This window comes from Pyrenophora tritici-repentis, chromosome 5, assembly GCF_003171515.1.
Source record: "Pyrenophora tritici-repentis strain M4 chromosome 5, whole genome shotgun sequence".
In the NCBI taxonomy this organism is placed as follows: Eukaryota; Fungi; Ascomycota; class Dothideomycetes; order Pleosporales; family Pleosporaceae; genus Pyrenophora; species Pyrenophora tritici-repentis.
The window spans coordinates 3261349-3273091 of NC_089394.1; the positions used below are offsets into that span (position 1 = coordinate 3261349).

Here is an 11743-nt window from a genome sequence, read left to right on the forward strand (position 1 = left end):
CGGAGAATATTAAGCCAGGCATTCTCAGAGAACAACCTGAGGGTGCTAGAAACTACTATCCAGGAAAGAATTCAAAGATTTTGTAAGGTTATAAATGACCAAATCTGCCTAGGATGCGAGAGTGGCGATGCGTGGTCGGATTCGATCAATATGGCACACTCATGCAAGTCTCTCATCCAACTTCAATTTTTACTTCCTAAAAGTTCTAACATTAGCGAACATAGTTACTAATCTTGCTTTTGATGTTATAACGGCTGTGACCTTCGGGTTAGACTACCGCACGATGGAAGAACCACATTTTCGCTATGTAGTGGAAGCAATCGAAAAGTCAAACGTACGGCTGGGTGTACTTATGCAGGCCCCGGAGCTGGCTCTTAGCAGAGGGTTTGATCGACAACTATTCTTCAAAGCTAAAGAAGGTGGAGCTAAATTTGTTAAGTTCCTGCGCGAGCTTTTGCAGCAACGCCTTAAAAAAGGCCCGGCAGGCCCTGTCAAGGACATTTTTAGCTTTCTACAGCAGTGCAAGCATCCTGACTCTAGTACTGGGTTAAGCCCGATAGAAATCAGCACCGAGACAGCGACATTTATAGTAGCCGGTAAGTTCCGCCTCTATTCTTATGTATAATACTAAACGTTCTTCTCTCTAACAATACGTTGCTAGGAACTGATACAACGTCTACAGCGATGGCATCTCTATCTCACTATTTAAGCTGGTCACCACGATGCTATTCACGTGCGAGAGAGGAGGTACGGACAATATTCGATTCCGAGGGCGACATAGTCTTTGGTCCCAAACTCAATTCGTGTGTATTTCTTCGGGCATGTCTCGACGAAGCGCTGCGCATCACGCCTCCTGCTGGAGGGCCTCTCTGGCGAGAAGTGGAAATAGGTGGGACCCAGATCAACGGAGACTATATACCAGCTGGTTGCGAGGTTGGTTCTGGCATCTATGCTATGCACCGCAGCCCCCAAAATTGGTCCGATCCGGATACTTACATACCCGAGCGATGGCTTCCGAACAAAGGTGCAGCAAAGTCCGAGAATCAAGAGCACAAAAATCTCCGCCAACCATATTTTCCTTTCAACATTGGGCCACGTAGTTGCGTTGGAAAACCTCTTGCAATCGCACAGATCATGTTAACATTTGCTCATCTCCTCTGGAAATTCGACTTTCGCATAGCTGATGCCGAAGAGCTGTGTTCTACTATTGATGATATAGTACCGCCTGAGTACATGCTCCAGGATTATATATCAGGCCAGAAACACGGCCCTATCTTACAATTCTGTTCTCGTTCCTAGAAACGCATTTTAAAGGGAAAAATCTCGGTCAGCTTAAAGCAATTACTATGCCAGCGATTGTTTATTATCTAGCATAACTAGTTAGTTTCTTACGTGATCTATTACATCAGGATTCGTAGTGCATAATTACGCTTGCCTTGTTAGATATGAATTGACCTAGCCTATCCTTGCTATGCCTCGCCCATAGTTGTGAGTTTGGTGTGTATTTCTTAGGGCTATGTAACTCAGTACTAAAATGGCTGTAGATGTGTAAATGACAACGACTACTTTCACCTTTATCTTGTTAACTCGACTGAGATAACGATGCCGTATGGCGACACTAATGTCACACGAGTGACTGTTGTACAGGAACAACCAGCTGACCAGGAGTTATAGTTCTAGCTACTAGGAGAGAAAGTTGCTGTAGATGGTATCTAGAAGCATTACAATATCTTAAACCCGAAGCGCGATCTGTCGAAGCTCGAAGAGCTGACCAAAGCAGTACCTAGCTGTCAGATAGCAGGGTTACTCGACGTTGGCAGCAACCAATCAGCGTAGAGAGGGTCAGTGCGCCCCTCAAGAGGGCCACAAGCGCGGACACACGATAGACAGAACACAATACAGACAATCATCAACATCCATCACTTTTGTGCAATATCTCATTATATCTGACAATTAAGAGTCTCACTGCCTCAATAACGAGCGATAAAACCACGAAAATGGCAACAATCCAGACCCAACGGGACGCGACGGTCATCCTCACCGACTCAAGCAACTGGATCCCTTGGTACCGCCAACTTAAGCTGAAATGCCAGTCGCAAGGCATTTGGCCACTGTTGGACCCCGAAGGAGTGCGACTCCAGCGCATCCAACCGGAGGCTCCGCTACCCCCAGACATTTCGCAGTATGAACCGTCAAGTAGCCCCTCAGCTGCCTTATCGCATACCACCCGAAACGCTAGAGGCAACACGCGAGGATCAGCACAAGACACTACAGAAATGTCGACAACAACCTCACGAATCCCCACTATACCAACGCGAGTGTCAGAACTCTTAGAGAAAGGACAAGAAGCGTATAAGGAGGATCGCGACGACTATAAGCTGCGCCTTGAGTTATACAAAATACGGGAGAGGGACTATCAAGAAGAAAGCAACAAAATCTCAAAGATGGTCGAACACATCCTTACAACCGTAACACCCCATTTACAACTTAGCTGCTGCACCGAGAACGGCACGCTGCGCGACTGGATAACCGCCCTCTAAGACACAGTTGGAGTGGATGAAGACGAGGAGAGAGCGCGAGCACGAGAGAGATACCAAGCCGCACTCAAGCCAATGCGTTCAACCACAAACTGGGAGACGTGACTAAATGAATACGATCAGGCTGCAACTCGAGCTGAAACCCTTGAGGTGGCCGAGGCTATGCAAACACAAGCCGTAATAGACGACTTCCTAGGCTCCGTATCTAAAATGGCATCAACCTGGACCGCAGGGTTCCAAGGGCCAGGGTACGATAAGAAAGCCATGAATAGGAAAAGGATGATGAAACTCTTCCGTGAATATATGAGTCTTCATTATCCATCAAGAGGGAAGCCAAAGAGCGCCTTCGCGGTAGGAGACTCATACGCGGCGAGCGGTGAACCCGACTCGGACACACTGAGGGACGCCTCTAGTGTGGAATTAAGAGCGCCATCCAACCAAGGCCGGGGAAACCCTAGGCAATCAAACAAACGCAAGATGGATGGTCAAAGTACCAGAACCAAGCAGATCCCGGAGAGGAATTCAGCGAAAGCTGGAGACATATGTCCTGCCTGTGAACAGCGTCATGAGATATCTGACTGCTACTATGTGAACAAAGCCAAGGCACCTGAATGGTTCAAGCCAAATCGAGGCATCGCAAGATTAGTACAGTACAAACTTGAAAATGACACCAACTTACAGAGAACGATGCAGGAAATGTCCCTAGAGACTAAACGACCTCGATTCTCGACAACGTCACGATCGATTACACCTCATATCAAGACATCACAAACACCGGACGCAGTCATTGAATGACTAGATGGACGCGAAATCTCAAGAATTGATGAGGGCACGATGAAAGCGGCATTCAGCGCAAGCCAACAAGGATATCCATTAAAGGATGCCTTCATCCTGGATTCCGGCTCGACTACGCACATCTGCAACGACCTCTCAAGAATTGAAGACGTACGCCCGTCGACGCCAGGGGACTACATCTGGGCCGGCAGTTCCAAAGTCTGGATACGAGGATACGGAGCTGTCACATTGACAACAGAGGGATCTCAGGACAAACAAGCCCTGCACATAGTCAACGTTGCGTGGTGTCCAGACTTCCTCTGCAGCCTAGTATCATTCAGGCTACTCCGACGACAAGGAATATGGTGGGACAATCGGGAAGATCCAACAAGCCTGCGACGATGGGATGGAACAATCATTGCTATCCTATCGGAACGCCATGGGCAATGGATTATCGAAGACACCACTCTATTCGACTCAGCCTTCCATGTGCGTATGAATCGAACCAAGCGATCACCACAAAGGGCGACAGCTATGCTATGGCATAAACGACTAGGACATCCAGGGCCATCCGCTATTGAACACCTCATACAGCAATCTGAGGGGGTGAGGATCAAAGGAATCACCACAGTACAATGTGACGCTTGCGGCAGATCAAAGTCGAAGCGCCAAATAAGAAGGGCGCTAAGACTAAATGATGAAGGTCCTGGAGAAAGAATTGCAATCGACTTCTATGAGTACGAGGCAGACAGCTTCACTAAGGAAAAGAGTCAGATGCTAATAACTTGCCGAAACTCCCGATACGTTTGGGATTTCTACTTCAAAGACAATAGGCCAGCACGCTCTATTATTCGCCTATTAGCCCTCTTTATCCAATTTATGAAGAAACAGTTCAACATTACGGTCAAGGTCATTGAAACAGACAACGAGATCATCACAGTTAAGCAAGAAGTCGAGAAATGGTGCACGTCCCTATCAATCAGACTCGAGCCTTCCGCTCCAGACACACAAGCGCAGAACGGAGGAGCCGAACGCTCAGGGGGTGTGATAAAAGAAAAGGCACGCGCAATTCGACTAGATGCGAATCTTCCATGGGAACTCTGGCCAGAGATAACCAGAGCGGCGGTATACCTATACAATCGAACGCCAAATTATCCAAACAAGTGGAAATCGCCTTACGAAATATTCTTCACGCGCGCAGCTGCCACAAATGGCATAGTCACCGGACCCCGAAGACCAAACCAAGCTCATCTAAGAGCATATGGGTGCAAAGCCTTTGCAATGACAGACGATACCCACCAAGGAAAGTCAAGGCTGCAACGGCTGGACCCAAAAGCCTGGATTGGGTATCTTGTGGGATATCAGTCAACAAACATCTACCGCATCTGGATCCCATCCATGGCAAAGGTAATCAGCACTCGCGACGTAGTGTTTAACGAAGAAACAATCTTCAATGGCAAGACTGAGGACCTGATGGACAATCTCATGCACAACACCCTAGAGGAAATCGCAACTTGGGTGAGAACAGTCGAACTCCCAGGTACTCAGAGCCAACAACCAGAAACCGAGACGTTCTACGAGGACGATACGACGCAGGAAGAGAGCCCGCGCACTCAGAAAACCAGATACCACCAAGGAAGGAAGGTGGTAGAGGCATATCTAACCCCGCCACCAACTCCTCCACCTGTGGCCTTGCTAGTTCAAGGAGAGGTGAACAACGAGGATATGACGAACATGTCCAACCAATCAACATCAATGACCAGTCCATGGGCAGCCGCATTCATGGCCGGCACCGAATCAGGACACATTGGTCAACACGAAGGAAAGCCAATCGACAAGGCTCAGGTGAAGAGACTGCTATCTAAGGGAATCAAGCCCTATCGTAACCAGCTACCGCCACTCCCAACAGCATACTCAAAGCTGGAAGACCATCCACTATACGACATGTTCAAGGAAGCAGAAAAGACACACCTTCGGAGTCACCAACAAATGAAGTCATGGACTGAGGTCCAAGCATCACCAGTCAAACGAGCAGGGCACCAGATCCTAGACTGTATGTGGGTATACACCTACAAACTCGACAAGCATCACCGCCTCATCAAATGCAAGGCAAGATTGGTGGTAAGGGGAGACCAACAACGCAACATCACCTCCCAAGACACATACGCAGCAACATTGGCAGGACGCTCATTCAGAATGCTCATGGCAATCGCCGCCAAATACGATCTTGAGCTAAAGCAATACGACGTCACTAATGCTTTTGTGCATGCTACAATCGACAGAGAAATATACATGAGGATGCCAAAAGGATATCAGAAGCCTGGCACTCTACTTAAAGTGCAAAAGGCACTATATGGGCTCCGGATCTCACCATTACTGTGGCAGAAAGAATTCACTGCAACTCTTGCTTCGATAGGGTTTCAACAAATACCACAGGAGCCATGCTGCATGATCAAAGACGGAGTTATCATCTTCTTCTATGTGGACGACATCATCGTTGCGTACCATTCAAAGCAAGAATCAGAGGCAATGAAGGCCATCAACCAGATCCAAGAAAAATACGCTTGTACGGGAGGAGACAACTTACAGTGGTTTCTCGGCGTAGAGGTCATTCGTGATCGCAAGCAGAAGACCATACAGCTATCTCAAGCCGCATACGCAGACAAAATCAGCCAACTAGCAAGCCGACAAGACATCAGACATGACACGCCGATGTCAGGCATGGAACTCAGACCCAGGAGTGACCTAGCAGAGCCGTCCGAGATCAACCGCTACCAGCGCAAGATTGGCTCGCTTCTATTCGCTGCAGTCACAACAAGACCCGACATAGCCTTTGCAACATCACGACTTGCTCGCTTCCTAGTCAATCCAAGTACAGAACACCAGGACGCTGCAGACCGTGTGCTCCTGTACCTCAAGAAAACAGAATCCCTAGCCCTCGAACTCGGTAGAGGCGATGGCCTTGAGGTAGCAAGTGACGCATCATTTGCAGACAACACACTAGACAGGAAAAGCTCGCAAGGATACGCAATTAAGCTGTTCGGAGGACTCATCGCTTGGAGAGCAAGTAAGCAAGATACTGTGACAACATCAACAACAGAAGCAGAGCTGCTTGCCCTATCACAAGTTGCTAAGGAGGCAATCTTTACGTCGCGGTTGTTGAAGGAGCTTCAGGTAAACCTAAGCAATCCAATTATCACAATCAAGTGCGACAATACCCAGACAATCCGTCTAGTAAATGAAGACGTTGCCAAATTGCAAACAAAGCTTCGGCACGTTGACATACACAATCATTGGCTACGACAAGAAGTTACCCGAAAGACGATCAAGGTAGAATATGTTCCGTCTGACAACATGATCGCAGACGGATTCACCAAGTCACTGCCAGCCAATAAATGGGCCAGTTTCCTTGATCAGTTGGGACTTGTTAAACGCAAAGAATCCCCGTTGAAAGAAGCTGAGCTTGAGAAGTTGCAGGAGCATCTGGAAGGCCTCTATATGTAGGATCGATTAACCAGTTTATGCAGCTTGCAATCAGGGCTTCCAAGCTGAGGGGGTGTGTCAGATAGCAGGGTTACTCGACGTTGGCAGCAACCAATCAGCGTAGAGAGGGTCAGTGCGCCCCTCAAGAGGGCCACAAGCGCGGACACACGATAGACAGAACACAATACAGACAATCATCAACATCCATCACTTTTGTGCAATATCTCATTATATCTGACACTAGCAATGTGAGAACTTATCAGATAAGAGGCATAAAAAACTAAAGTATACAAACACTGTATCGTGGACGGTACTACTAATGTATTGCCTATTGTCGCAGTCTATGCAAGACTGCAGAAGCAATGAATTTAGCTGAGCCAAAGCAACAAGCCGCTGTAACAGCAACAAGGTGGCACTGCCTCAACAAGAAAAAGCAATAGCTATACATTAGAGGTAAATGAAGATAGTTGTTGCACGCGTGGGTGAGGTGAAAAGTTAATTTGTATTTTTACTAGCTTTCTAAAGTCTGCGCTTATGTGACGAAAAACCCTGTGAGCCGAAAATGACCAACCGGATCGCAAGGATGATACTCTTCTCTACGACCCTCATGATCCGGTTGGTTATTTTCGGCACACAGGGTTTTTCGTCACATAGGGACAGACTTTAGTGATTTTCTCGCTACGGGGTGATGGATAGTAGGTGTCATAATCTCCTCAAGATTTTCAGTATGCGCGCAGAAAGCGAAGTGTTGAAAGTCAAAGTACCCCTCTCATTTGTTCCAGCACGGCAGGTATCCCAGCACTCAGGGAGAGACGTTAGATATTTCGGTCTTCTTCGTGCACAGTAAAAAGCCATCCAAACTCGTCGTAGGCCTTGCCCCGTTGGATGGCGCTCAGTTGATTCAACAACGTGGAAAACACTAAACCACCCTTGTTTTGTTCTTCGGATAGATATGTAATAATCTCAGACTCAGCCTCAACTTGGAGGCGTGGAGTGCTAGGCATTCCTTGTGTAATAGATCGTCGAGTGATGGATTTGATCGGTATTAGGACCACTGAAGTCCCCACTCCAAGGACTTCGCTAAAAGAGGGCAACTCTTTGTAATCGACAGGGCGCTTTTCCACCTTCCATCCCAATTGTTGAGCGATATGCTGAACACTGTCGCTCGTGACGCTATCGATTGTGCAACGAGAGTCAGGTACCACTAATGTTATGTTTGAATCGCCCTGGGAGTGCACGCCAATGAATGCGCAAGAGCTAAACTCATCGACCTCTTTGTGATGCACACTGTCTAAGTGTAGTGTGATACCAAATCCTTCTGCGCGTGCCTTGTCGCTCCAACGAATTACGGGTGCATAATTTCCACCCACCTTTGCGTGACCTGTACCCTTTGGTGCTGCGCGGTCAAAATCGTCTAAGATAAGTGCCTTAACTGGCTGTGTTCCAAGGTGGGCACATGTTGTCGGAACTACAAAGACACAGAATGTATACTCACTTGGTGCACTGAGTCCAAGGTGAGCGCTTGTCCCATACAGCTGCGGTCGAACATAAAGCGCTCCCCCGGACTCATACGGTGGAACGTAGTTAGCGTTCAGAGCTACAGCAGCCCTGCAAGCTCGGAGAAACATCTCAACGGGGACAGGCGGCATCGAAAGGACGATGCTTGAATGCTGAAAGCGGATGGCGTTGAGGTTGGGACGGAACAGGACAATTCTACCGGGATCGCCAGGCGTACGGAAGGCTTTGAACCCTTCTAAAGCCTGTTGGCCGTAGTTCAGAGCTGGCGACATGCCGTGGACGCGCATATAAGGATCTGAAACGAACTTAAGAGGTGTCCATTCCCCAGTGGTTTTCGAGTACGTGGATTCAATGTGACCATTTACTACAACTATAAGTCTTTTATTTTCTAATACCTAGTATGCACACACCTTCATATACTTGACGGTTATTGTCGGCTTTGTTCCAATCAATAGTAGCTACTGGAGGAGGCGGAAAACCCGACATGATAAATTGTAGTCCTTAGTATTCTCTTAGTAGCTTGTTACTCTTACGGCAAAGATTAGTTAAACCACTTGAATATAAATCTAGATTTCGTACTTACTAATCAATTACTATGAAGGCAAGCGAGACAACGAAATACGGAACAACGAATACAAGGGGATAAGCTGAAGCCTTAGTTATAGTAGCCGATAGTGTAGAGTCGATATGTAGGGGATAATAAACCAATGTGTAGCTCGCAATTATCTGACTTACATTGGTGTTGACTATGGAATTAGTAGCTTTGTATTATTAGTATGAGTAGTAGAGTACGGATAGTGTCACGGTAACGGCTAGTGTCACGGTAACGGCTAATGTCACGGTAACGGCTAGTGTCACGGTAACGGCTAGTGTCACGGTAACGGCTAGTGTCACGGTAACGGCTAGTGTCACGGTAACGGCTAGTGTCACGGTAACGGCTAGTGTCACGGTAACGGCTATGGTCCCGGTCAAACCATCAAGAACTGCCGTGTACTGTTGTCAGATTGTGATGGGTTATCAAAGACGGGGATAATAATCTAATAATATGATAGGGATTAATTGTATTATTCTGGTCTGATGTGGTGTCGTATTGTGTTGTTTCTGATCCAACGCAGTTCGATCAGTTGGATCGCGGTGGATCGTGCGCGCTGACTAATTTTAACTGATCCACAGAATCTGGGTGCTCCGAACACCCAGATTTTGTCCACCACCCAAAATATGCCCATATTCTGACAACTGTTTACCTAGTACCGTCCGACACTATCATATCCTGTAAGGTACTATCTCAAAAGCTACCCAATCTATAATAAGCCCTGAGGTAGCCGTATTAAAGGTCTATGTTTCGGAATACTGACTTCCGGCTGTAACATAACCGGCTACATAGTTTTACATACCCTAGTTAATCTAAAGAGTGAGAAATTACTACTAGCCTCAGCTATATAACATGTTTCCTTCTGGTCAAAATTCTAGTAGCATTTTTTTAGGCTGAGGCTTCGTTGTTACAATCTGATCTGCCATATCTAAGCCAATCTCTTTACTCAAGGAACGACTAATCCTCTATCTTATTGAATCGTTATAAGTCACATTCTAGATCTGTTATTGTTCTTTTGTTTTCTTATCTTGTGTTGGACACAGTCTTAATATGGTCGATTCAAATCGCGACGTCGCCTATATATTTAACTCGGCCATCGCTGCCGCATCAATCGGCGCTGCCTGGGAAATTGGGCTGCTTGATCAACTCCGGAACGGAAATAAGACGGATGTCAAAGAATTTGCAGCGCAACATGACCTACATTATGACTCTATCCACGGCTTAGTCACCGCGCTGGCTGTCGTACATGTGGTCGAGTACGACAACCACACAGCCACGGCTGGCAAGCTATTTGATGAGGTCTACCGATCGAAATCCATTTTCCATTGGCTCACTCTTGGGTCAGGTGGACTCCTCTCGCGTATGCAGTACGTGGTACGGAACGAAAATCGCACAGGAAAATTCTACCAACGAGACTCGGTTGCGATCTCGTACGCTTCCAAAGACATCAGCCGCGAACATTTCGACCCAGCATTTTGGCTAGCTATGGATGGAATCGATTATAAAATCCATTCGGTCGTTGATCTAGGAAGTGGAAGCGGCGAGCGGTTAATGGAGATCCTTGAAAGATATCCTGGGACTGTTGGTCTCGGCGTAGATATCGCTAAACCGTCCACAGAGGTCGCTAGGTCCGACGCGATTAAGCGTGGCTTTGGAGATCGGTTGTCTTTTGTTGTGGGTGACGTGCGCGCATTGAGCTACCGCGACGAGTTTGCTCAGGTCGATCTTCTAACATGCTTTATGATGGGCCACGATTTCTGGCCTCGAGAGAACTGTATTGCTACACTCCAAAAGTTGCGTACTGCCTTTCCTAAGGTCCGCCGCTTTCTCCTCGGTGACGGTACTCGGATCCTACTGAACACCGATAAAACTCACTGCAAGTACTCAACCAACGTCGACAATGTGCCTATCTTTACTTTGGGCTTTGAATTTGGTCACGCTATGATGGGAGTCTATATTCCGACACTTGAAGAATGGGAAGGTGTCTTTGAGGAGGGTGGATGGCGTTGTGTAAAAAAGCATCTTATTAGGTCTTTCACGTTATCCGTAATTTTTGAACTAGAGAGGCTATAAGGACGAGATAGCTAACGTCCGTCTCTGTGGGTCGAATACCCCCCCGCAGCGAACCACCACTATCGTTCAAGCACGTTATACCTACGCAGTGGAGATTCCTAGATGTGAGTAAATAGGGACAGTGTTGCGGTTTGTGAGGCAAAGGTATTGCGCATGTCACGTGCGTTGTCCTGGCGCTCCTCCCTCCCCTCCATGAGCACTTTCTCCCCTCACCAGCATCAGAGATACGTCATGTAAATAGACCCTGATTATGGCTACATATAAGGTGGCCATGACAGCACAACAACAACAGAACACAATATACTCTGATGACTGCCTCGCGCGGTTACACTTTAATTGACTGCATTGTACTGCAACAATAAGCCTTGGGTGAGGCGGCTAGACTTCGGCTGGGTTGTTCTTGGCAGGACAGAACTTTTGAAGGGCACCTCTGTACACAGAGATACAAAATATGCAGGGAGAATCGATATGCGATTTCATAGCACCAAGCTCATAACTGTCACGGTTTGGTGATGGGACGATGCCTATCTGAGACTAGCGCTGTTTATGGTCACTCACCTACATAAACTTTCCATAGCTTGTACAATACAACCTCAGTCAATCCTCAACTTCTTCCCTATGCGTACGGTTCACCCACTCCAACAATAACTGTTGGAGCTGTGGGACTGATAGGATATCAAGCGTGAGGGATTTGATCAGATTCTGCTGTCCTGCCGAGACTCAGAAGATATCAAACTATATATTGTCAAGGATCAGTTCGCCAATG

The 11743-nt window shown here is 47.2% G+C and overlaps 6 protein-coding genes across 6 annotated transcripts; 5 read left to right on the top strand and 1 right to left on the bottom strand.

The window, feature by feature from the left end:
• Positions 1 to 283: 283 nt before the first annotated feature.
• PtrM4_112210 (CypX, Cytochrome P450) lies at positions 284 to 1299 on the top strand (the record flags this gene model as incomplete). Its single annotated transcript, XM_066107970.1, has 2 exons — positions 284 to 596; positions 662 to 1299. The coding sequence occupies 2 exons, from the start codon at positions 284 to 286 to the stop codon at positions 1297 to 1299; spliced, it is 951 nt and encodes a 316-aa protein (XP_065962419.1).
• A 698-nt stretch (positions 1300 to 1997) lies between these two features.
• Positions 1998 to 2540, top strand: PtrM4_112220 (uncharacterized protein; the record flags this gene model as incomplete). The annotated part of the gene is made up of 1 exon (XM_066107971.1): positions 1998 to 2540. The coding sequence occupies one exon, from the start codon at positions 1998 to 2000 to the stop codon at positions 2538 to 2540; it is 543 nt and encodes a 180-aa protein (XP_065962420.1).
• A 207-nt stretch (positions 2541 to 2747) lies between these two features.
• On the top strand, positions 2748 to 3332 carry PtrM4_112230 (uncharacterized protein; the record flags this gene model as incomplete). The annotated part of the gene is made up of 1 exon (XM_066107972.1): positions 2748 to 3332. The coding sequence occupies one exon, from the start codon at positions 2748 to 2750 to the stop codon at positions 3330 to 3332; it is 585 nt and encodes a 194-aa protein (XP_065962421.1).
• Positions 3333 to 3371: 39 nt separating this feature from the next.
• PtrM4_112240 (uncharacterized protein) lies at positions 3372 to 6815 on the top strand (the record flags this gene model as incomplete). Its single annotated transcript, XM_066107973.1, has 1 exon — positions 3372 to 6815. One exon carries the CDS (start codon positions 3372 to 3374, stop codon positions 6813 to 6815), a length of 3444 nt encoding a protein of 1147 aa, XP_065962422.1.
• A 794-nt stretch (positions 6816 to 7609) lies between these two features.
• Positions 7610 to 8798, bottom strand: PtrM4_112250 (IlvE, Branched-chain amino acid aminotransferase-4-amino-4-deoxychorismate lyase; the record flags this gene model as incomplete). The annotated part of the gene is made up of 2 exons (XM_066107974.1): positions 7610 to 8676; positions 8723 to 8798. 2 exons carry the CDS (start codon positions 8796 to 8798, stop codon positions 7610 to 7612), a joined length of 1143 nt encoding a protein of 380 aa, XP_065962423.1.
• Positions 8799 to 9954: 1156 nt separating this feature from the next.
• On the top strand, positions 9955 to 10977 carry PtrM4_112260 (methyltransferase MppJ; the record flags this gene model as incomplete). The annotated part of the gene is made up of 1 exon (XM_001942118.2): positions 9955 to 10977. One exon carries the CDS (start codon positions 9955 to 9957, stop codon positions 10975 to 10977), a length of 1023 nt encoding a protein of 340 aa, XP_001942153.1.
• Positions 10978 to 11743: the final 766 nt, after the last annotated feature.